Source organism: Oncorhynchus masou, chromosome 16, assembly GCF_036934945.1.
Source record: "Oncorhynchus masou masou isolate Uvic2021 chromosome 16, UVic_Omas_1.1, whole genome shotgun sequence".
Taxonomy (NCBI): domain Eukaryota; kingdom Metazoa; phylum Chordata; class Actinopteri; order Salmoniformes; family Salmonidae; genus Oncorhynchus; species Oncorhynchus masou.
The window spans coordinates 25,380,437-25,405,317 of record NC_088227.1 but is presented as its reverse complement, the minus strand read 5'-3'; the positions used below and the strand labels follow the sequence as shown (position 1 = coordinate 25,405,317).

Below are 24,881 nucleotides of genomic sequence, written 5' to 3'. Positions count from 1 at the left end.
CCCAGCTGTTTTTTTTTCTTCCAACCTAGGTTTATTTTTAGGGCAAATGAATATGATAGTCTGCCCAAAATTCAACGCAGTGGTAATGTCAAGTAAAGATAGCCTACACGTTGTAAACTATTGTACGCAATGGCATTGCTGTGCAGCCTTTATCGCAAAGGGAGTGAGCTATGAAAGCGCCGCGATTTAGCCTAGTAATTTACCAGTAGGCTATTACACCGCGACAATATTGTATCTCGTAGTGACCTTTTACTTTCGGGCGATGTTATACAGATTTGGCGTCATTCTCACTCCGGAGTGCCCGGACGTAGAGGTGTTTGTGTTAGGGTCCCGTCCGGAGATGGGTCACTGGGACCCAAACAATGCGGTTCTGATGAAACGGACGCAGGTGGTTTTGTCCATGCGCGAACCTTGCCTCTGGATCGCCGACGTGCATCTGGCAGAACCGTGCCAAGAGAGCCTGTGGTTGAAGTTCATCAAACGAGTGGGGGGCAATTTCATCTGGGAAGGTATTATAAACTGAATAGTTAAAATTTAGTCAGTGATTGGGTTTATAGCCAACACAACTGTTTTTGATAATAGAATTAATTAGGCTACTGTAGGCCATGCTCAATGCTGAACTATTTCCATCTGTTTCCATGCCATTTACCTTGACCGAGGTAAATTTGGTTTTATACTGGATATTTGCTGAATATTCGGTTCTCTCGCGTCAATAGCTATTGAACCAAACTAGAGGGTAACATACCTGCAGAGATCATTGTAGCTCAGTCGGCTGGGAGCCGATGTAGGGATGAAAATGGTTTAGTTGTCCCTCAGATTATTTAGAAACTGTTGACTTTCTGCTTTGTATGCGTTAGCCTAAACCTACCCATTGTATTAAAAGTACATATTTTTCACAATCAGAATTCGCTGCTTCAACTTCAGTAGCCTCTTTCCTCTCCCTATGGACCGAGGTAAAGGCAGTTTCAGGTTGGATATTCGACGGATATTCCACCAACAGCAGTTAGGTACCATCAACATAGTAACAAATCAAATTTTTCAAATTTCAATAGCTCTTTAACCATTACTCCTAAAACTTTCAAAACTGGTTGGAGCTAACCCGGTGGCATAGACACACATTGCACACACTTTTTTTTGTCGATTTACATCTCGCACAATTTTTTATTATTTATTTACATTTTTTAATTTCAATAGCTCATTGGTCATATGACCTAGTGACTTTAAACAAGATTCAGAATGTTCACTGACTACCCTTCTATATTGCACACCCTTTAGTTTGTCAATTTTAATCTCACATGATTTTACATGAATTTTTCAAGATAAAAAAAAGTCAATAGCCTCTTGGTCATGTGACCTAATGACTTCAAACAAGATTCCGAATGTCCACTGACAACCCTTCTATATTGCACACCCTTTAGTTTGTCAATCTTCATCTCACAAAATTTTACATTCATTTTTCAAAATGTATAATTTCAATAGCTCCTTGGTCATGTCAATTACACACCTAAAGAAGTGTGCAGTGGATATACAGCCATATTGCATAACCTCTAGTCACGTATCTTCTATATTGTTGTACATTAATATTAGTTTGACAATTAGGGGGTTCAGTCCAGTGTTTACCCTTTTCTTTAATATTTATCAATAATAATTGGTAGTTCTAAGTACTTATTTTCCTTGTTTTTTATTTTTCCACTGTTTTTAACAGTAGGAGAGAAACAGATAATATCTCCTTTCGTCGTTAATATCAACCATAAAGGAAAAGGGCAAAGTACGAGAGTCATGCTATTAATTATCCAACGCAGGGATGGAGAGTGAGCTAGTGAGGTAGGCTGCAGTGGGTTTGTTGGTCGATACATATACTGAACATGTAACCACAGTAATGGTGGCCAGTAAATCGATTAATAAAAATGTAATATTGACAAATTAAACAGAAATTGTAGATTTTTAGTCTTTTCCAACATGTCACCAGACACTTAACTTCAAATAAGTATGAAACATTTCACAGTGTTAACTTTCTCTTTATCCCTGGTTGGTGTACATTTCAGAGCCTCTTCAGTGTGGATGGGGTATAGCATACATTTTCAACAACAAAGACTGCACTTCCAGTTTGTGTTCTTTACTCTGTTGAACTCCTTTGTCTTCATTCCAAGGTGTAACGGATGTGAAATAGCTAGCTAGTTAGCGGTGGTGCGTGCTAAATAGCGTTTCAATCGGTGACGTCACTTGCTCTGAGACCTTGAAGTAGTGGTGGAGCGATGTTTAGCGATGCTTCGTGGGTGACTGTTGTTGATGTGTGTAGAGGGTCCCTGGTTCGAGCCCGGGTATGGGCGAGGGGACGGTTTATAGTTGTACTGTTACATAGGCACAGCACATGGAACCACCGTTGGCATGCGAAACATTCAATCTAAAACAAAACAAAGCGTAACACGTTATAAATCATATCAAATATCAATGCAGTATGACGAAGGACGAATTCGACATCCATTGTGTTATATCATAAATGGTCTTACATACCATCACTGTTGTCAAAAGATTATAAACATGTTAAATAAAGTTACTAACCCAGTCCGTCTTTGGGCCACATCCAGGGTATTTATCAGTGTCACACATGATCATTATTGAAAATATAACTATCAAACCTGCATTACAAAGACCCCGCAGCTGAAGGTGTCCTGCTGCATGGTGGGAGTTATTTCCCCCTCTTTCCACTTTATGTCCACTCAGTTGTCTTTTCCATGGCTGGATCTTCTCATTTGGAAGTATTATTTTTTTTAAATGTAAACATAATGGAATTCTGATTAGTTATAGGCAAATGAATACACAGGCCAAACTTGTATGCTGTTTTCCTTATCACTATAATCTAGTAGTAATTTAGTAGTAGAGATAATTTCCTTTATGCCCCATTCTACAAACAGCCTCAATTATAGGCACTGAACCAACCCTATCACAGAGTGAATAAATGTAGTGTTTGTAGACTGTAAGAAAAAAATATTAAGATACAGTTTCCTCAGTACGCGCTTAAAGTCATATCACAAAGATCACAGAGGACAGTGCCCACCAAATCTATGACAACAGAGAATGAATTGTAAGCACCAAAGTGTTCGTCAACATAATATCTGAAAATCTCAGTTGTTGAACATAATACTTCTATTTGCAATAGCAATTTATGATATATGCAGTTGAGGAGTATTCCATGTACCAACACTACATGTAGGATGGACATTCCCATATACAGTATTTAAAAAATGTAAAAATATATTTCACCTTTATTTAATCAGGTAAGCCAGCCGAGAACAAGTTCTCATTTACAACTGTGACCTGGCCAAGATAAAGCAAAGCAGTGCGACACAAACAACAATACAGAGTTACACATGGAATAAACAAATGTACAGTCAATAACACAATAGAAAAGCCTATATACAGTGTGCGCAAATGAAGTAAGATTAGGGAGGTGAGGCAATAAATAGGCCGTAGTTGCGAAATAATTACAATTTCGCAAATAAACACTGGAGTGATAGATGTGCAGAAGATGAATGTGCAAGTAGAGATACTGGGGTGCAAAGGAGCAAAAAAACAATATGGGGATGAGGTAGTTGGATGGGCTATTTACAGATGGGCTATGTACAGGTGCAATGATCTATAAGCTGCTCTGATAGCTGATGCTTAAAGATAGTGAGGGAGATATGAGTCTCCAGCTTCAGTGATTTTTGCAATTCGTTCCAGTCATTGGCAGCAGAGAACTGGAAGGAAAGGTGGCCAAAAGAGGAATTGGCTATGGGGGTGACCAGTGAAATATACCTGCTGGAGCGTGTGCTACGGGTGGGTGCTGCTATGGAGACCAGTGAGCTGTGATAAGGCGGGGCTTTACCTAGCAAGGACTTATAGATGACCTGGAGCCAGTGGGTTTGGCGACAAATATTAAGCGAGGGCCAGCGAACGAGAGCATACAGGTCGCAGTGGTGGGTACTATATGGGGCTTTGGTGACGAAATGGATGGCACTGTGATAGACTGCATCCAATTTGCTGAGTAGGGTGTTGGAGGCTATTTTGTAAATGACATTGCCGAAGTAAAGGATCAGTAGAATAGTCAGTTTTATGAGAGTATGTTTGGCAGCATGAGTGAAGGATGCTTTGTTGCTATATAGAAAGCCAATTCTCGATTTAATTTTGGATTGGTGATGCTTAATATGAGTCTGGAAGGAGAGTTTACAGTCTAACCAGACACCTGGGTATTTGTAATTGTCCACATATTCTAAGTCAGAACCATCCAGAGTAGTGATGCTAGGCGGGCGGGCAGGTGCGGGCAGCGTTCCATTTAGTTTTACTTGCATTTAAGAGCAGTTGGAGGCCACGAAAGGTGATTTGTATGGCATTGTAGATCATCTGGAGGTTAGTTAACATAGTGTCCAAAGAAGGGCCAGAAGTATACAGAATGGTGTCATCTGCGTAGAGGTGGATCAGAGAATCACCAGCCGCCAGAGTGACATCATTGATGTATACAGAGAAAAGAGTCGGCCCGAGAATTGAACCCTGTGGCACCCCCATAGAGATTGCCAGAGGTTCAAGGCTTCTCTATTTGAGAAGTAGTTGGTGAACCAGGCGAGGCAGTCATTTGAGAAACCAAGGTTGTTGAGTCTGCCGATAAGAATGCGGTGATTGACAGAGTCGAAAGCCTTGGCCAGATCGCTGAAGACGGCTGCACAGTATTGTCTTTTGTCAATGGCGATTATAATATCGTTTAGGACCTTGAGCGTGGCTGAGGTGCACCCATGACCAGCTCGGAAACCAGATTGCATAACGAAGAAGGTACGGTGGGATTCGAAATGGTCGGTGATCTGTTTGTTAATTTGGCTTTCGAAGACCTTAGAAAGGCAGGGTAGGATAGATATAGGTCTGTAACAGTTTGGATCTAGAGTGTCTCCCCCTTTGAAGAGGGGGATGACCGCGGCAGCTTTCCAATCTTTGGTGATCTCAGACGATACGAAAGGGAGGTTGAACAGGCTAGTAATACGGGTTGCAACAATTGCGGCAGATAATTTCAGAAAGGGAGAGTACAGATTGTCTAGACCAGCTGATTTTTAGGGGTCCAGATTTTGCAGCTCTTTCAGAACATCAGCTATCTGGATTTGGGTGAAGGAGAAATGAGGGAAGCTTGGCAAGTTGCTGTGGGGATGCAGAGCTGTTGACCGGGTAGGGGTGGCCAGGTGGAAAGCAAGGCCAGCCGTAGAAAAACGCTTATTGAAATTCTCGATAATTGTAGAGTTTCCTATCCTTAGTGCAGTGGGCAGCTGGGAGGTGGTGCTCTTATTCTCCATGGACTTTACAGTGTTCCAGAACGTTTTGGAGTTTGTGCTTCAGGACGCAAATTTCTGTTTGAAAAAGCTAGCCTTTGCTTTCCTAACTGCCTGTGTATTTTGGTTCCTAACTTCCCTGAAAATTAGCATATCGCAGGGGCTATTCGATGCTAATGCAGTACGCCACAGGATGTTTTTGTGCTGGTCAAGGGCAGTCAGGTCTGGAGTGAACCAAGGGCTATGTCTGTTCCTGGTTCTACATTTTTTTGAAGGTGGCATGCTTATTTAAGATGGTGAGGAAAGCACTTTTAAAGAATACCCAGGCATCCTCTACTCACGGAATGAGGTCGATATCTTTCCAGGATACCCGGGCCAGGTCGATTAGAAAGGCCTGCTCGTTGAAGTGTTTTAGGGAGCGTTTGACTGTGATGAGGGGTGGTCGTTTGACCGCGGACCCATTACAGATGCATGCAGTGATCGCTGAGATCCTGGTTGAAGACAGCGGAGGTGTATTTTGAGGACAGGTTGGTCGGGATGATATCTATGAGGGTGCCCGAGTTTACGGATTTTGGGTTGTACCTGGTAGGATTCATGATCATTTGGGTGAGATTGAGGGCATCTAGCTTAGATTGTAGGACGATCGGGGTGTTAAGCATATCCCAAGATTAGGTCACCTAACATTACAAACTCAGAAGATAAATGGGGGGCAATTAATTAACATATGGTGTCCAGGGCACAGCTGGGGGCTTAGGGGGGTCTGTAACAAGCGGCAACAGTGAGAGACTTATTTCTGGAAAGGTGGATTTTTAAAAGTAGAAGCTCGAACAGTTTGGGCACAGACCTGGATAGTATGACAGAACTTTGCATGCTGTCTCTGCAGTAGATTGCAACTCCACTCCTTTGGCAATTCTGTCTTGTCGGAAAATGAATACACATACATAGAGGCATTTTTCAGCTATGATTTTACCACTCAGAATCCAGAATGGATATGACAATGGGGCGATCACAGGGCGTAATACACCCTTACAACAATCTACTTTTTGATCTTCTTGACTTGTTATCTGGTAAACTGCTAGTGTGTCAAGAAAAGAGCCCCAATTAGGGGTTAGTGTACTCCAGTAAAAAAGGCTAATTTAAATTTAAAACTATTTTCATGTGTCCCCGTTCATAGGGGCATGAGAGACTAGTCACTGGTAGAATTGAGTTGGCACTTTATTGGCCCAAACACCCACAAGGTTGAGGTTACTCATGGACAGTAATTTGTATTTTTTTTCTTCTTTTTTTGCATTGATGCATTGTGTCTTCTAACTGTCCAAGAATAGGATCCAAAGTGTTAGGGAATATTTGTTCCCATAAATACAAAGGAGGATGTCTCTCCTCATACCTCTGGCACTTTAGTCAGACTGCCAGACTGTGCACCACAGAGCCAATCAGGAGAGAATACATACAGGTCATAGAGTGTGTCTGTGCCTTTTGGATGACTCTTTCTTTACAGAGAACCCCTGTGGTTCAAGTCAAGAGCTACCCTTCCCTTTTCAGTCTGCTCTACTCATGTCTGAGAGTGACAGAGCCATCAAGCAAGAGTTTTTCACAGTATGTCCTAAATAATTATTACACTTATGAATGTATGTAAAAATGTATTAGATTCAGTACAATGGAATAACGAAGGCCTGAATATGAATGCAGCGTGTTAAGAGTCCTCTTCTCTCTTTCAACCAAAAACACTTGTCCTGATGGTTCATGCAGATAATGGGGACGCAATATAGAAATGTATTGATCCCTTAAATGATTTTACTATTAAATGACCCATATCACAATGCTCATACCTCTTCACGAAAATGTACCTAAATCAATTTTGGAAAAAGGATTTTACTCACAAAAGACGTAGGAATTAATTTTTCCAGTTCGAAATAGTAGGCCATGCATCAAATAACCATTTTCATCAGAAAAACAAACCCTCAAATGCAATATTGCATTTTGTAAGTTGTCTGCAGGTGTTGTGAATGCAATCAAATATCAAGTCATTATCAGGTTATGTAAACTGCGTTCTAATTCTCAACGTAGAAGGATTTGTCTTAATGTACAGTATATGAAAGTGATGCTATGAAAAGGATTTTTCATGTTATCAAGCTCACTCTGACTGACCAACCACTGCCTATTACTGTGATTAAAAAGAGCATATGAAACATTGTTTTTCATGAGGCCTACCTGTGCTCCTTCCTTTAATCACCTCTGTATGAACACCGCTCTTGTCCTTGATCCATACCACATACAGCCATTTGCGGATCTTTTCAGTGTCCATGTGAAAGATAGTTATTGTGAGGCTGGAACGTTTGTTAACTTAAAAAAGAAAGAAAGTTTAACACCCATGTAAAATGAAGGCCTGCAAAGCTTACAGATTTAAGTCTAATAGCATGAGATGAAAGTAGACAAACATCAAAGTGTGCGATATGAAGGTCTAGTCGGTGGACATTCTGAACCTTGTTTGAGGTAGGTTACATGACCAAGGAGCTATTGAAATTTTACATTTTGAAAAATTCATTTAAAATCTTGTGAGATGAAAATGGACAAGCTAAAGAGTGTGCGGTGTGTAGGCCCACTGAGTGGACATTCTGAACCTTGTTTGAAGTCACTAGGTCACATGACCAAGGAGCTATTGAAATTCAAAATTTTTAAAGATTCATGTAAAATCATGTGAGATTAAAAAAATCTTTAAAAAATAGTTTGACATTTTTGCAAATGTATTAAACATTAAAAAAACAGACTCATTACTCAGTACTTTGTTGAAGCACCTTTGGCAGCAATTACAGCCTTGTGTCTTCTTGGTTATGACGCTACAAGCTTGGCACAACCGGATATAGGGGAGTTTCTCCCATTTGTCACTGCAGATCCTCTAAAGCTCTGCTAGGTTGGATGGGGAGTGTCGCTCCACAGCTATTTTCAGGTTTCTCCAGAGATATTTCATCGGGTTCAAGTCCTGGCTCTGGCTGGGCCAGTCAAGGCCATTCAGAGACTTGTCCCGAAGCCACTCATGCGTTGTCTTGGCTGTGAGCTTAGGGTTGTTGGCCTGTTGGTGAACTTGTCCTGTAGGTGAACGTTCTCCCCAGAGGTTCTGAGCGCCCTGGAGCAAGTTTTAATTGAGGATCTCTCTGTACTTTGCTCCGTTCATCTTTCCCTCAATCCTGACTTGTCTCCCAGTCCCTGCCGCTGAAGAACATCCCCAAAGCATAATGTTGCTAGCACCGTGCTTCACCATAGTGATGGTGCCAGGTTTCCTCAAGATGTGACGCTTGGCATTCAGGCCAAAGAGTTCAATCTTGGTTTTATCAGACCAGAGAATCTTGTTTCTCATTGTCTGAGAGTGCTTTAGGTGCCTTTTGGCAAACTCCAAACGGGCTGTCATGAGCATTTTACTGAGGAGTGGCTTCCATCTGGCCACTCTACCATAAAGGCCTGATTGGTGGAGTGCTGCAGAGATGGTTTTCCTCCTTGAAGGTTTTCCCATCTCCACAGAAGAACTCTGGAGCTCTGTCAGACTGACCATCGGGTACTTGGTCACCTCCCTGACCAAGGCCCTTCTATCCCGATTGTTCAGTTTGGCCGGGGGGTCAGCTCTAGGAAGAGTCTTGGTGGTTCCAAACTTCTTTCATTTAAAAATGACGGAGACCACCGTGTTCTTGGGGACCTATAATGCAGGAGACATTTTTTGGTGCCCTTTCCCAGATCTGTGCCTCGACACGATCCTGTCTTGGAGCCCTACGGACAATTCCTTCGACCTCATGGCAGCACAGACCTCTTATTAACCAAGCCTGCAAGGACTATGAAGATGGCATATTCTGAAACAGGAATGGATGCAGAACAATCCACACAGAAAAATATATAATAGTAATAACAATAACAATAATAATAAAAATAATTTGAGTTTGGATTTCAATCTTCAATAGATGTTACATAAAATGTGCCAGGACTATGACAATTATATATTCTGAATCAGGGAAGGTTTGTCAGGGGTGCGTAACTCGTGGCAGGGAAGTCAAATGCAGGAGAGCAGAAATTGGTAAATAGCCGGATCCGTTTAATGTAGATAACTACCGGCATCCAAAAATAACAAAACACATGGGCACAAAACGGGTATCGCACCAGTCACATAAAGCACATGTACTTACAATAAACAATTCAATAAACAGAGGAAAAATATACAACATGTAATTAGGGAATTGAAACCAGGTGAGTGAAAACAAGACAAAACAAATGGAACATGAAAAATGGATCGGTGATGGCTAGAAGGCCGGTGGTGTCGACTGCCGAACACTGCCCGAACAAGGAGAGGAACCGACTTCGGCAGAAATCGTGACAGTACCCCCCCCCCCCCCCCCCTTGACGCGTGGCTCCAGCAGCGCACCATCACTGGCCTCGGGGACGCCTCGTGGGGGAAGTTACGGGGCGATCCGTACGTAGACGGTGGAAATCCTGCAGCATAGAAGGGTTCAACAGGGGGCCTCCCGGGTGGCGCAGTGGTTAAGGCCGCTGTACTGCAGCACCAACTGACCGGAGGTCCGTGGAGCGACACACAATTGGCAAGAAGCGTTGTCCGGGTTAACGAGGGCTTGGTCGGTAGGGGTGTCCTTGTCTCATCGCGCACTAGCAACTCCTGTGGCGGGCCAGGCGCAGTGAGCGCTAACCAAGGTGGCCAGGTGCACGGTGTTTCCTCCGACACATTGGTGCGGCTGGCTTCTGGGTTGGATGCGCGCTGTGTTAAGAAGCAGTACGGCTTGGTTGGGTTGTGTATCGGAGGACGTGTGACTTTCAACCTTCGTCTCTCCCGAGCCCGTACGGGAGTTGTAGCAATGAGACAAGATAGTAGCCACTACAACAATTGGATACCACGAAATTGGGGAGAAAAAGGGGTCAAATTCAACAACAACAAAAAAAAAAAAAGAAGAAGTGTTCAACACGTCCTCCTCCGGAACCCAGCATCTCTCCTCCGGACCGTACCCCTCCCTGTCCACGAGGTACTGAAGGCCCCTCGCCCGACATCTCGAATCCAGGATGGATCGAACGGAGTACACCGGAGGAGGGACACATGGAACGAGAAGTTAATGTGGTAATTGGGGGGAAGCTGTAATCACTCTCCTCAGGACTTTAAATGGCCCCACAAACCGCGGACCCAGCTTCCGACAGGGCAGGCGGATGGACATGGGCGGCGTCCCATGTCTCCTCCACGCGCCGGAACCAGTCATCCACCGCAGGAGCTTCGGTCTGACTCTGATGCCAAGGAGCCAGAAGCGGCTGATACCCCAACCTCTACCCCCTGGAAGGGAGAGAGGTTAGTGGAGGAGTGGCGGAGCGAGTTCTGGGCCATCTCTGCCCAGGGCACGAACGCTGCCCACTCCCCCGACCGGTCCTTGCAATAAGACCTCAGAAACCTACCCACATCCTGGTTAACTCTCTCAGGTGAAAACCTGAGGTAAGGCTGACCGAGATCACCAGATGTTCCATGAACACCCTCTAGACCCTCGAAGTGAACTGGGGACCCCGATCAGACACTATATCCTCAGGCACCCCATAGTGCCGGAAGATGTGAGTAAACAGGGCCTCCGCAGTCTGTAGGGCCATAGGGAGACCGGGCAAAGGGAGGAGGCGACAGGACTTCGAAAAATGATCCACAACGACCAGGATCGTGGTGTTTCCCTTTGAAGGTGGAAGATCGGTTATGAAATCCACCAACAGGTGCGACCACGGCCATTGTGGAACGTGTATGGGTTGTAACTTACCTTTGGGCAGGTGCCTAGGAGCCTTACACTGGGCGCACACTGAGCAGGAGGAAACATAAACCCTCACATCCTTAGCCAAAGTGGGACCACCAGTACTTCCCACTAAGATAGCGCACTGTCTGACCGATCCCAAGATGACCAGAGGAGGGTGACGTGTGGGCCCAATAGATCAGCCGGTCGTGTACAGCAGGCAGAACGTACAGATGCCCAGCTGGACACTGAGGGGTAGGGGGCTCTGCACGTAACGCCCGCTCAAGGTCCGCGTCCAGCTCCCACACTACCGGCGCCACTAAGCAAGAGGCGGGGAGTATGGGAGTGGGATCCATGGACCGCTCCTCTGTGTCATACTGCCGGGACAGTGCCTCTGCCCTAACGTTCTGGGAACATGGTCTGTACGAAAGGGTGAAAACAAAAAAGGTGAAAAACATGGCCCATACACACCTACCCGAGCACTCTCATGACCACCCTGTGAGAGCCCTCTGTTGCCATGATATAGAGGGGTTATGATGAGCTAACCAGGGAAGGCCCAGTACCACGGGAAACACAGGAGTCAATGAGAAAGAGACAGATTCTCTCCACGTGACTCCCCTGCGTCACCATGGCCAGGGAGATAGTGGCTTCCCTGATTAGCCCGGACCCCAATGGTCAACTATCCAGAGCGTGAACTGGGAAAGGTCTAGCCACAGGGATAATGGGGATCATAAGACTACGAGCGAGCGCTCTGTCAATAAAATTCCCAGCTGCGCCTGAATCGACTAGCGCCTTATGCTGGGAATGCGGGGGAAATCAGGGAAACAAACAGGTACAAACAGGACTCTGGATGAGAGTGGTGTAGACTCACCTGGAGTCTTGCTCAGCATATGTGGGAACTCCTTCAAGAATGCTGGAAAATCATTCCAGGTGAAATTGGTTGAGAGAATGCCAAGAGTGACGAAAGCTGTCAAGGTAAAGGGTGCCTACTTTGAAGAATTTATTTAACACTTTTTTGGTTATTACATTATTCCATGTTTGTTATTTCATAATGTTGATGTCTTCACTATTATTCTACAATGTAGAAAATAGTAAAAATAAAGAAAAACCCTTGAATGAGTAGGTGTGTCCAAACATTTTACTGGTGCTCTTTATATATACACTGTATAATATATAATGTTTTTTTTTGTGTGTGGATTCTCCATCCAGCCGATTCAGAATATACCATCTTCATAGTCATGGCATGCTTGGTTAAATAGCTATTTTCGAGAGAACCAAATATCCAATGTAATTTTTTTTTACCAAGGTATTGCCTAGATGACTACAAGTTCAGTATTAATTATTCTGCCTCTCTTTCATCTTTAATAAGCCATTCAACCACTTGGTGGCGGCAAAGGTACGTCTTTGAATTGCACAGGCTCAGGGGTTTGGCTCTTTCTGACAGAAAGGGCAGCGCACGGTGATTATAGCATGCTTGTCCCATTATCACCTTAATGACCACCAGGACAGAAGGAACGCCTTACAATGGCCCACCAAATTGCAATATCTCGTCCATCATTCCCTGCAATCTCACTCATCTGTTGTAGCTTCTTTAAATAAATATGTTTTGGGGCAGTATTTTGAAGTTTTGTTGAAAGATAGATTAGAATATGAGATGGATGAGAGGGACAGTTAAAAAAGTGAGTGGTGGATCCGTTGCATATAGGGTCCGGGCAGCAGCAATACCAGTAGATCAGCCCCCGGCACCTGCTATATCTTCTTGATAAATATACGCATGTGAATGGTTTCCATGAAGCCTAGCTCGAAGTCCTCTAGGCCTATTTGCAAATGATTGGATTAACAGTGAATAGGACTAATAACTTCATGAATAACTGTTTCTTTATTTGGTGTTGTAAGCCTACTTGAAGGGCTATTACAGTACCTACCAGCACACATCACCTTAAAGTGAGAAGAAGAGGAGAAGCAAGAGAATTTACACCGCCCCAAATCTGTCTTTGTGATACAAGCCTGTTTTTGTATAGACGTCTATTCTATGAGAGTGTCGAATTACATGAGGTTTATTTGATCGAACAGAAGTTTCGTAGTGTTTAGGCTGTTACAAATGTACTAATATAAGTGGATGCACGTGGTATTCTGGCAACTTTGAGAAAAACAACTTAGTTGTGCCTGTTCACAGAGGTATCTGACCTCTCATTGGCTAGAATGGTCCCACCTGATCTCGACCTGCCTTCAATCATTGAGGACATGTATTCCCATTGTTAGAGTTGTCACTTGGCTGTCTTGTCAATATAATAGATAATCTTTGACTTTAATACAAACATGCTTTATTTGCTTTGTTCCCAGGCAACGGTTCCCACCACGACAGATGTTGTGTGTACGACCAGAGCAACCTGGTGGACGGGGTGTACTGCCACCCTATTGGTCACTGGATCGAGGAGACAGGTCATACGGACGAGATGAAGCACACGACTGACTTCTACTTTGGCGTGGCCGGCCAGCAGGCCATGCATTTCAACAGGTAACATAATACCTGACCCCATTGTCTTCCCACAGGTGGCATCACTCCTTTGCAACGCTCATGAGTGTTTGAGGTTGTTTGTAGCCATCCCCCGTGCGAGAGAGTTGGCTATTTGCATTATTCAAATAGTTTCCTCCTCCTTTTCTTTTAAGACATCAGTGGATCCAAGTAAACACTAGAGACAGACTTGTATCCTAGTGAGTTTAACTACAGCACCCCTTCTCCCAGTATGAAATTAGATGCTGTTGTAAGTTATTGTTTGCCTGCCTTTTGTGATGGGAAAACTGGTGTGTACATAATTTGATAATGCTGTAAAAGTTAATGAGTTCCCCTGAGGGGGTGTGTTTCCCTGGTAAGTGGGACAGCTTTTTTAATGGAGCTCTCTTCCACATTCTGGCAATTAAGTTGCCCCTTTCAAAGCAAAAGGGCTTCTTTCAATAAGATGTAGATTTTATTTTGTCTTGATATTATTTTGTCTTGGAATAATTTATGACTATTAACTTAATGTTCCCAAAAATGTGCTCCCCGTAACTTCAGTGCAGTAACTGCCAAAATAAAGGAAACACTTTGTAAATGAGGGATACAAACTATATTGAAAGCAGGTGCTTCCACACAGGTGTGGTTCCTGAGTTAATTAAGCAATTATCATCCCATCACGCTTAGGGTCACGTATAAAAATGCCCAGTTGCCCATTATTTCGGCTACCATGGCTAGAAGAGGAAATCTCAGTGACTTTGAGAGGAGTCTCAATCAAAGGATCATAGGGGGTTTAAAGGGTGTGTGTGGGTGTCTCAGTCACCAGATCTCAGCCCTATTGAACATTTATGGGAGATTCTGGAGCCGTGCCTGAGACAGCGTTTTCCACCACCATCAACAAAACACCAATTGATGGAATTTCTTGTTGAAGAATGGTGTTGCATCCCTTCAATAAAGTTCCAGACACTTGTAGAATCTATGCCAAGGTGCACTGAAGCTATTCTGGCAGCTTATGGTGCCCCAACACCCTATTAAAGTACCCCAAGGCTCAATCCTAGGTCCCACGCTCTTCTCAATATACATCAACAACATAGCTCAGGCAGTGGGAAGCTCTCTCATCCATTTATATACTACATTTATATACTATCCATAGATGCTAGTCTTATTCTCAGCCGGCCCCTCCCTGGATTGTGTTAAATGCTCTACAACAAATCTTTCTTAGTGACCAACAAGCTTTCTTTACCCTTAACCTTGTTCTGTACAACTCCAAAACAAAGGTAATGTGGTTTGGTAAGAAGAATGCCCCTCTTCCCACAGGTATGATTACTACCTCTGAGGGTTTCGAGCTCGAGTTAGTCACCTAATACAAGTACTTGGGAGTATGGCTAGATAGTACACTGTCCTTCTCTCAGCACATATCAAAGCTGCATGCTAAAGTTAAATCTAGACTTGGTTTCCTCTGTCGTAGTCACTCCTCTTTCACCCCAGCTGCCAGACTAACCCTGATTCAGATGACCATGCTACCCATGCTAGATACGTCATTTATAGATCGGCAGGTAAGGGTGCTCTCGAGCGGCTAGATGTTCTTTCCATTCGGCCATCAGATTTTCCACCAATGCTCCTTATAGGACATATCACTGCACTCTATACTCCTTATCTCTGTATAGATGGTCATCTCTGTATACCCGTCGCAAGACTCACTGGTTGATGCTTATTTATAAAACCCTCTTAGGCCTCACTCCCCCCTATCTGAGATATCTACTGCAGTCCTCATCCTCCACATACAATACCTTCAGGCCCTTTGTGCTGTTGTCTCTGCCCAATAATGTTTGTACCATGTTTTGTGCTGCTACCATGTTGTTTTGCTACCGTGCTGTTGTCATGTTGTGTTGCTACCATGCTGTGTTGTCATGTGTTGCTGCCTTGCTGTGTTGTTGTTTTATGTCTCTCTTTATGTAGTGTTGTGTTTTTCTTGTTGTGATGTGTGTTTTGTCCTATATTTATATGTTATTTATTTATTTATTTTTATCCCAGCTCCTGTCCCCGCAGGTGGTCTTTTGCCTTTTGGTAGGCCGTCATTATAAATAAGAATTTGTTCTTAACTGACCTAGTTAAATAAAGGTTAAAATATATATTTTTAAAATAAGATGTTTTCTTTATTTTGTCAGTTACCTGAGGTGAATGGCTCCTCCCACCACATCCTCATGTCATGAGTGTGATGCTTCACCCTTTTCAATCTCCAAGCAGCGACAGCCAGCCATGATTACTCTCCTCCTTCCTTTTTAAGCTTTGCTCTCTCACACACCATTTTAATTACTATGGGAACTGGGTTTTGTAAGGCACTCAGCAATTAATTCAGTGGGACAACGCATTCAAGGGCTCTTCAGAAGTTAAACCATTAGTGGTTGTATCGCATCAACCCCATGACCTTCTCTTTTCACTTGTTGGAGAGATGGGAGGGTCAATATTTAGTTATGTCCTCTGGGCACCTCATAGATAGCTCATTTCATTAACGATAGCTCGCCAAATCCATTAGAGTAACGAAAGATTAAAAGTGTTAAAGACCTTAAATAGATTTTTGTAAAGAGGAGGGCAAAGCCTAGGGGAGGTCACTGATGATAATCCTTTCCAATGTGACAGCCGGACTGTCACCATCATTTGTTCCCTCCTTCTCTTCACAAACTGAGAGCGATGGCGAGTCATTTCATTTGGCTGTGTCATAACAATTCAGTGGTACTAAATTAAGTTGTTGGACTAAATTAAGTAATTTACTAACAGCAGATTGAGAGGTTCTATTAAATGTAGTCTTTCAATGTTCCGATTGGAAAAAGAGTTGAGCAGTACATTTTTGTCCTGGATGTGTGATTCTTTGACTTTGATCATTATGGGTGAAAGGGAAAGAGGGATACCTAGTCAGTTGTCCAACTGAATGTATTCAACTGAAATGTGTCTTCCACATTTAACCCAACCCCTCTGAATAAGGGAAATAGGAAAAAGTGGGGTGAAATAAATGATAAACACCCATTCGGGGCAGCAGGGTAGCCTAGTGGTTAGAGTGTAGAGGCGGCAGGGTAGCCTAGTGGTTAGAGTGTAGAGGCGGCAGGGTAGCCTAGTGGTTAGAGTGTAGGGGCGGCAGGGTAGCCTAGTGGTTAGAGTGTAGGGGCGGCAGGGTAGCCTAGTGGTTAGAGTGTAGGGGCGGCAGGGTAGCCTAGTGGTTAGAGTGTAGAGGCGGCAGGGTAGCCTAGTGGTTAGAGTGTAGAGGCGGCAGGGTAGCCTAGTGGTTAGAGTGTAGAGGCGGCAGGGTAGCCTAGTGGTTAGAGTGTAGGGGCGGCAGGGTAGCCTAGTGGTTAGAGTGTAGGGGCGGCAGGGTAGCCTAGTGGTTAGAGTGTAGGGGCGGCAGGGTAGCCTAGTGGTTAGAGTGTAGGGGCGGCAGGGTAGCCTAGTGGTTAGAGTGTAGGGGCGGCAGGGTAGCCTAGTGGTTAGAGTGTAGGGGCGGCAGGGTAGCCTAGTGGTTAGATTGTAGGGGCGGCAGGGTAGCCTAGTGGTTAGAGTGTAGGGGCGGCAGGGTAGCCTAGTGGTTAGAGTGTAACCGGAAGACTGCAAGTTCAAACCCCTGAGCTGACAAGGTACAAATCTGTCGTTCTGCCCCTGAAAATAAGAATTTGTTCTTAACTGACTTGCCTAGTTAAATAAAGGTAAAAAAAAATGTGAAAAAGCAAATACACATACACACACTTGCCCTGTTTGCTCGGGTCACACACACACACTTGCCCTCTTTGCTCAGGTCACACACACACCCTGTGCTGAGGTGAGCTGCAGGACACAGCAGAAATTAGCCTGGTCCCCCTGAAGCTCTGGACACACACCTTGCATGAAAATGAGAGCGAGGGTGGCCACTGGCTAGGTCCAGCTGGTTTTAATTTGTAATTTGTGGTCCATGACCTTACAAGCTTTTGTCAAGGACCTCTGTGCTGCAGGAGGCAAATTAGCTTTTTAAATGAGAATTCCAGGCTGGTATCAGTGTAGCCACTGGTATCATATACACCTCATTCTCTAAAACATGTATCATTGTTAATCTGAACGAGAGGGTCATGCACTTTACAGGAGCATCGTCTGCTATGCATCGATCAGAGGTGTCTCCCAACGACTTTACTGTTGTCTTGCTAATGAAATTCAAACATGTTTGTACAGTTGGGCTATTTCAATAGTTTAGATATGTTTGTTTCTGTTGTAATCTTCTGTTTACTGCCATGCCAGGGCTGGCCAAGTTTACCCAGTGGGAAAGAAGAGGATCTCACACCAGCCCACACCTTCATCTGTACCAAATGGGCCAGTTAAGCCTTTACAGCCTGTTTTAAAGCTGATGCACAGTGAGGAGAACACGAAAATCTACTGTAGATGCTACTAAATACAAAACGACACACTTGGGATGTTCGAGAGAAGTTTATACTGTACCCTTGTTGTTGAATCAATATGCCCATTTCTATGAGAGTTGTAAATCACTCAATTCCACTGGATTTTAGCAGAACTGAATAGAGTTTCCGGATGTAGAGAGAGTCTTTCTTAGAAAAACCCCCAGCTCTAAATCTAATGTGGAGGCAAAAGTTCCTGAATAATCTCCATTGAGCTCTTAAGCAAATCAGAAGCATCTGTCTTTGAGTGTCACAGCCCTGGTTTTCCATTTAAACCCAGAGGTCTGTGGGCACCAGCCACCAGCTGCTGGCTCAACGAGATGGATCCCTGTGATGTCATCAGAGACGAAAGAGGAAGTGAGACACCCCACTCTGTTTTTTTCTGGTTCAATAAAAATCACTGAACTAAGTAGACCAGACCAGCTGCTATTGCATTGGTGTCTATGGGAGGCACACCCAGTTAAGTAGACCAGAACTAGCTTTTTTTCCCAATGGATAACGGCCTGTGTGAACTATCTTCATTTATCCACCATCTTTGGTGTCACTCGAGGACATCACTTTGTGAAGCTGTCCATGCTTTTATGTGTCACCTCCTCCCACTGACTGTTATTTTACGCATGCTAATGAGCTCTAAATGGAGTCTGGCTGAGAGTGACAGGGCAGAAAATGAAGGGAGGAGGTCAGGGGACAAAAACAGCTGGGGAAAATGACAGGATAGGGAGAGATGAAGGACAGAGAACGCTTTTCCGAGAAGTGGGGAATTTTTTTATCTTTTGTGTGGAGAAAGACATTTGATGAGCGAAAACAGCTTTAGATCACTTGCCTGAGGTCTGTCTGGGAGAGTTTCTAAAAAACACCACCGCTCTCCCCAAAAATTAGACTAGTACCTTTTAGCTCTCTCACCCCCTGGGCATATTAACTTCAACTTTCCAACCCCTCAACCCTTTGCACTTCTCTTACCTCCCCATACTACGCTCCCTCAACCCCATCAACCCCACTCCCTCAATCACACTCCCTCAATCACACTCCCTCAACCACATCAACCTCATAAACCCCACTCTCCCAACCTCATCAACCCCACTCCCTCAACCCCATCAACTTCACTCCCTCAACCCCATCAACTTCACTCCCTCAACCCCATCAACTTCACTCCCTCAACCCCATCAACCCAACTCCCTGAACTCCATCAACCCCTCTCCTTCAACCCCATCAACCCAACTCCCTGAACTCCATCAACCCCACTCCTTCAACCCCACTCCATCAACCCCACTTCCTCAACCCTATCAAACCCACTCCCTAACCCCACTCCCTCAACCACATCAACCCTATCAACCCCACTCCCTAACCCCACTCCCTCAGCCTCATCAACCCCACTCTCTCAACCACATCAACTCAATCAACCCCACTCCCTCAACTACTGTGCCCCCTATCTGCTACCAGGGTCCTTCACCTGGTATGGCTGAGCATCAAGCCCACTCTGTCACCCCCTCTTTGTCTCCCTCACCCCACCGTTCCCTCTGCTCGTTTTCCAGAGTCCTGCCCCGGGTGTTTCTGGGTAGCTGCCCTCGCCAGGTGGAGCATGTGACCCTCAAGCTGAAGGAAGAGCTGGGTGTTACTGCAGTGATGAACTTTCAGACGGAGGGGGATATGGTCAACAACTCATCCGGCTGCCGCCGCGACCCCGGGCAAGAAATGACCCCAGAGACCATGATGCACCTGTACAGGGACTGTGGCCTGGCGTACGTGTGGATCCCAACACCAGACATGAGCACTGAAGGTGAGGAAGGAGAGGGGGGTCTGGGGTATGTTCAGGACTGCAACTGTGTCTCTCCAGGAGTGAAGTAGACAGTCATGAAGCCCTCATTTATGGATCCTTGTATGGATCTGGGAAATCCAGATCCATGTGTTGTCCAGGAGTAGTAAAGGAATAGTCAGAAAGCCCTCCTCTGACATATCTTTGTATGTCGCCCCCTGCAGGCCGGACTAGGGTGCTTCCCCAGGCTGTCTTCCTGCTGCACGGTCTCCTGGAGAACGGTCACACGGTCTACGTTCACTGTAACGCTGGCGTTGGGCGCTCCACCGCAGCCGTGTGCGGTCTTCTCATGTACGTCCTGGGCTGGAGCAAGAGGAAGGTGCAGTACTTTGTCACAGCCAGGAGGGCGGCGGTGTACATCGACGAGGAGGCACTGGTAAATGCCCAGGAGGACTTCATTCAGAAGTTTGGACGCCTGCGCACCTCTGTTTGCTACCCGCAAACATGAGGGTAGAACCCCCTGTGGTGTGGAGTGTTGCTGCCTAGCTGTGCATGGCTGTCTGCCAGTGTGCCATAGAGAGAGTGGAGAAAATATATTTAGTTGAAGTACTGCATTAATCATCTGTACACCCGGCATGATTTGTGCGGAAGATGCCAGAAGGTGAAATAACTTAAGTGAATATCAACCTCTGCACTGATTTGATCCAATGCAAATGACCAGTTTAGTTGAGTGGCTGTCATAAACTGGTCAATGATGAGGTTCCCGGAGGGAATTCTACTAGCTGCTGCCAACAGGTTCAGAAAGCTATTAATACTTATCATTGTGATGTGTTTGTTTTGTAGCTTTGGGGTTGTTTTTAATTTATTTATTGATGGTATTATTTCTAATTGCGTCGTGAACATTGTCTGTAGATTTCTGTTGTTATCTGCAGGGGTTTTAGAAGGACCTTTTGTTCAACCCTTGTTTTTATTAATCAATGAACAGAGCTGACATTTCAAAAAGGCACCTTGAAGCTGTTGTGGTGACTGCAGAGCTGCTAATGGAATACTTATGACTGACTGAGACATGTAGCTCCTGCAGGATCCAGCCTGAGTTGCGGATCCAGACAACAGTAAATATAAACTGGGTCAGGCACAAAGTCAGTGGCAAGGTGAGAATTTCACTGTCATGAGGGTGAGTTTAGGAAAGAATAGAAATATAAACCGCTCCTCTTTTGCTCTCAGCCTATCTTCTCTCCACATTACACTCCTCAGTAAGACGGGATTACTGCTGTGTCACCTCCGCTACCTTCTGAGAGAAATTCTGTCTTTTCATAGTCAATGGTGGCTCCCTGCAAATACAAATGATGGTTGTTTTTGTTATGTAGAAGCCTTAATGCTGCTGCAAATAGGAAAATGTCATTTCCTGCAAAATAAAAATAAATAAAAAGCCAGCCTGCACTCTCTCCCTCTCTCTGTCTGAAGGAAGAGGCTGCTGCCAGAGGAAGAATGAGACTCTTGCAAACTTCTTTTTAGAAGTCATCTCTGTTTGCGTATCCTAACAATGCAATATTATTCAGGTCCTTCTTATGTGTATGTAACAAAACAACATTTCCTCCAGACCACTTCTAATGCATGCATAATAAGAACTGAGTTCATGTCGAGACTCGCCTCTCTGTGGCCAACTTCAAAGGAGCTGAGAGTGCTGGATAGGTTTGAAGCAGCCAACTTTCTCCCATGATGCCGCCAGGGGCTGAATATTGTTGTTTACCCATAATGCTCTGTGGTACAGAATGTTATTTTACTGAGTGGTTACTTGGTGCCCAGAACACACAAACAACAGAGGTGCGTTGAGTTTGTTTGGACATTTGCTCCGTTGCGGAACGGTTTGTATTAAACAACACGTTTTCCCAAAATGTTTTTTGGACGTTCTTGAACAGACTTTGAGGTATGTTTTTTTCCCATTTGTTGGCTCTGGCGAGATGTGGCTTGAAGCAATGAGTGGTGTATTAAATGGGCAGTGGCCATGCTGTCAGTGTTCCACAACCCAACCCCTCCCCGTTTTTCAACTGGTTGTTCAATACAGCATCGCTTTCATTCAATTGAACATTCTAAAACTTAAAAACGTTCTGAATGCCGCCCAGGTGTCTCTACCTAGACCATACCTTACCCATACCAAGCTATACAGTAAAACCTTAGACCAGTTGTTATAGGGCCATAATGCATCGCTACTGTAGTGGTCAGAAGTGTGTGTGAGTGAGAATGAGAGCCAAGAGAAACATTTAGAATTGAAAAAGCTGTGTTTGTGAGAGCGAGAGACAGAGTGGAGCAAATCATAGTAACGCTTTCGTGATCCATAAATAGCTTAAATTAAGAGTTTGTGTTTATCTCATTTCTGTTGCCTGTTCTAGGCAGTTGTCCCTGGCAGCTATCAGCATGTATTTATTATTTCTGCATTAATTTATGTGATTTAATCCATAACACAGATCCATTCTTCTAATTCGCCTTCCAAATGATTAACTGGTGGAGCCGCAGTGAAGATGGATCCTTTCCTGTTCGCGCTCCAGTAAAATGTTATTAAATCAAATTCAAGACGGAAAACACCCACTGGGTCGAATACACAGTTTATGGGCCAATCAAACCCTCCAGCAGCGTTTACGGGGGCTTGGTGATGTTTCCTAGGCGGGAGGGTAAGATGGAGGGTTGAAATTGACCTTTATTCTCAACAATAGCCCAAGGGAATGTTATGCATTTATATCACAACCATGAACATTTATAGGATGATCATGTTTATATTTTGATTTTGGTCATTGGTCAAAATAGAACAAAACTTTTTCTTAAATGTGTCTACAGCAGAGGTTTGCAATCCTGGTCCTAGGAACGCAAAGGGGTGCACATTTTTGTTTTTACCCTGCACTACACACCTGATTCAAATAATCCAAGCCTGGTGATGAGTTGATGATTTGAATCAGGTGTGTACTGCTATGGCAAAAACGTGCAGCCCTTTGGGTCCCCAGGACCAGGATTGAGAACCCCTGGTCTAAACAGGATTGAGAACCCCTGGTCTAAACAGGATTGAGAACCCCTGGTCTAAACAGGATTGAGAACCCCTGGTCTAAACAGGATTGAGAACCCCTGGTCTAAACAGGATTGAGAACCCCTGGTCTAAACAGGATTGAGAACCCCTGGTCTAAACAGGTTTGAGAACCCCTGGTCTAAACAGGATTGAGAACCCCTGGTCTAAACAGGATTGAGAACCCCTGGTCTAAACAGGTTTGAGAACCCCTGGTCTAAACAGGTTTGAGAACCCCTGGTCTAACAGGATTGAGAACCCCTGGTCTAAACAGGTTTGAGAACCCCTGGTCTAAACAGGATTGAGAACCCCTGGTCTAAACAGGATTGAGAACCCCTGGTCTAACAGGATTGAGAACCCCTGGTTTAAACAGGATTGTGAACCCCTGGTCTAAACAGGTTTGAGAACCCCTGGTCTAAACAGGTTTGAGAACCCCTGGTCTAAACAGGATTGAGAACCCCTGGTCTAAACAGGTTTGAGAACCCCTGGTCTAACAGGATTGAGAACCCCTGGTCTAAACAGGTTTGAGAACCCCTGGTCTAAACAGGTTTGAGAACCCCTGGTCTAAACAGGATTGAGAACCCCTGGTCTAACAGGATTGAGAACCCCTGGTCTAAACAGGTTTGAGAACCCCTGGTCTAAACAGGTTTGAGAACCCCTGGTCTAAACAGGTTTGAGAACCCCTGGTCTAAACAGGTTTGAGAACCCCTGGTCTAAACAGGATTGAGAATCCCTGGTCTAACAGGATTGCATTTCTCAGACAGAACACGGAACACTGTGTTCAAAGTCGACGATAATATTGTCATGTATCTTATTTTATAGCCTAAATGTCATGTGAAACAAAACAACTTTGTCATCGACCGAGGGTCTCAGAAAAACAAAAGTCTGTAGCACGGTTTGTAGTTTCGCGTGAGGCAGGCAAATTTATACAAATATATATGCCTTCACAGTAGGTCTATTTAAATTAAGGACTTCTCATCCCATGACAATTTAAATATCACAAATTATATCTCCGTAGAATCATAACTACTTGGCCAGGGGATAGGCCTAGACTATACAGTCATTACCTGCTGGTGAAGTATTCATTTCTTTCAAGCTGTAGACCGACCAGCAAATCAGAAAACTAATTCGCCTGAGGGGAACCACATTGCCTGTGTGTGAAAGGAAGGTACAGCCAGCCACTAACTTCAATGGCTCAGATACCCATCCTTTAACTTCTTATCTCATTCTTTCACCCTCTAGTCCTCATTCCTTGTGAGATTGACAGGCAGACTAAATAGAAGATGGATCTCAAAAGGTTTTCTGTGACAAATCAATGATCTCGTAACCCACCAAAATAACATAATAGGCTATATGTTACACAGCAATGGTATAAGGTGCTGCCATACTATAAAATGTGAATGTTATTTTATAATTTGAACCTCAGTCTGACTGTAAAGAGAAAGGTATATTTTGTTGATGGGCATTTGGGTAATTTCAGCTGGGTAGTATGAGCTTTTCACAAATGTCTCATTCATCTTTCACTGGGCTCTTCTAGCTTGCGTCTGTCTTCTGTGGGGCAGTCATTCATCATCACGAGACGTAGAGCTTTCGTACCGGCAATGGCTCTTCCTTGCCTGTCGCTCAAAAAGCCAGCCATGTTTTATATTTATCACATTAACTTCTGGACTCCTGAATCGATTATAAAGCGGGTTTATTGCTTCAGTGATCCCACATGTATATCCTATGGTGTGTGTTTGGAGAGCGGGGTTGTGGTGACCAACCTGGTCTCATTTTGTATTATTCTGTACGTAAATCCGAGACACTCCATTTAGAGTGATATGTTACGTTACATAAGACAGATGGTTACTTCTGGCAAAAACGAAAGTAGGGTGAGTGGTTGACCGTATAACGCGAAAGTCTGGCAACTCAAAGGTTGCAAGTTCGAATCTCATCACAGACAACTTTATCATTTTAGCTAATTAGCAACTTTGCAACTACTTTGCATGTTTGCTAACCCTTCCCCTAAACTTAACCTAACCTTACCCCATTTAGCTAACCCTTCAACTAACCCTTCACCTTAACCCCTTTTTGGAAGGAAATGTTTTTTGTGTTTTTTCGGATTGTTTGTAACTTATTTTGTACATAATGTT

At 44.2% G+C, this 24,881-nt stretch overlaps 1 protein-coding gene across 1 annotated transcript; it reads left to right on the top strand.

The window, feature by feature from the left end:
- epm2a (EPM2A glucan phosphatase, laforin) lies at positions 1–21,130 on the top strand. Its single transcript, XM_064991315.1, has 4 exons — positions 1–509; positions 13,382–13,556; positions 19,477–19,721; positions 19,922–21,130. The coding sequence occupies exons 1-4, from the start codon at positions 263–265 to the stop codon at positions 20,203–20,205; spliced, it is 951 nt and encodes a 316-aa protein (XP_064847387.1). The 5' UTR covers positions 1–262; the 3' UTR covers positions 20,206–21,130.
- The last annotated feature ends 3,751 nt before the right edge of the window (positions 21,131–24,881 follow it).

Coding starts and splice junctions, on each gene's coding strand:
- epm2a (XM_064991315.1), top strand. CDS start 263: ATGTTATACAGATTTGGCGTCATTCTCACTCCGGAGTGCCCGGACGTA. Junction 510..13,381: donor GGGCAATTTCATCTGGGAAG/GTATTATAAACT, acceptor CTTTGTTCCCAG/GCAACGGTTCCCACCACGAC. Junction 13,557..19,476: donor CAGGCCATGCATTTCAACAG/GTAACATAATAC, acceptor CTCGTTTTCCAG/AGTCCTGCCCCGGGTGTTTC.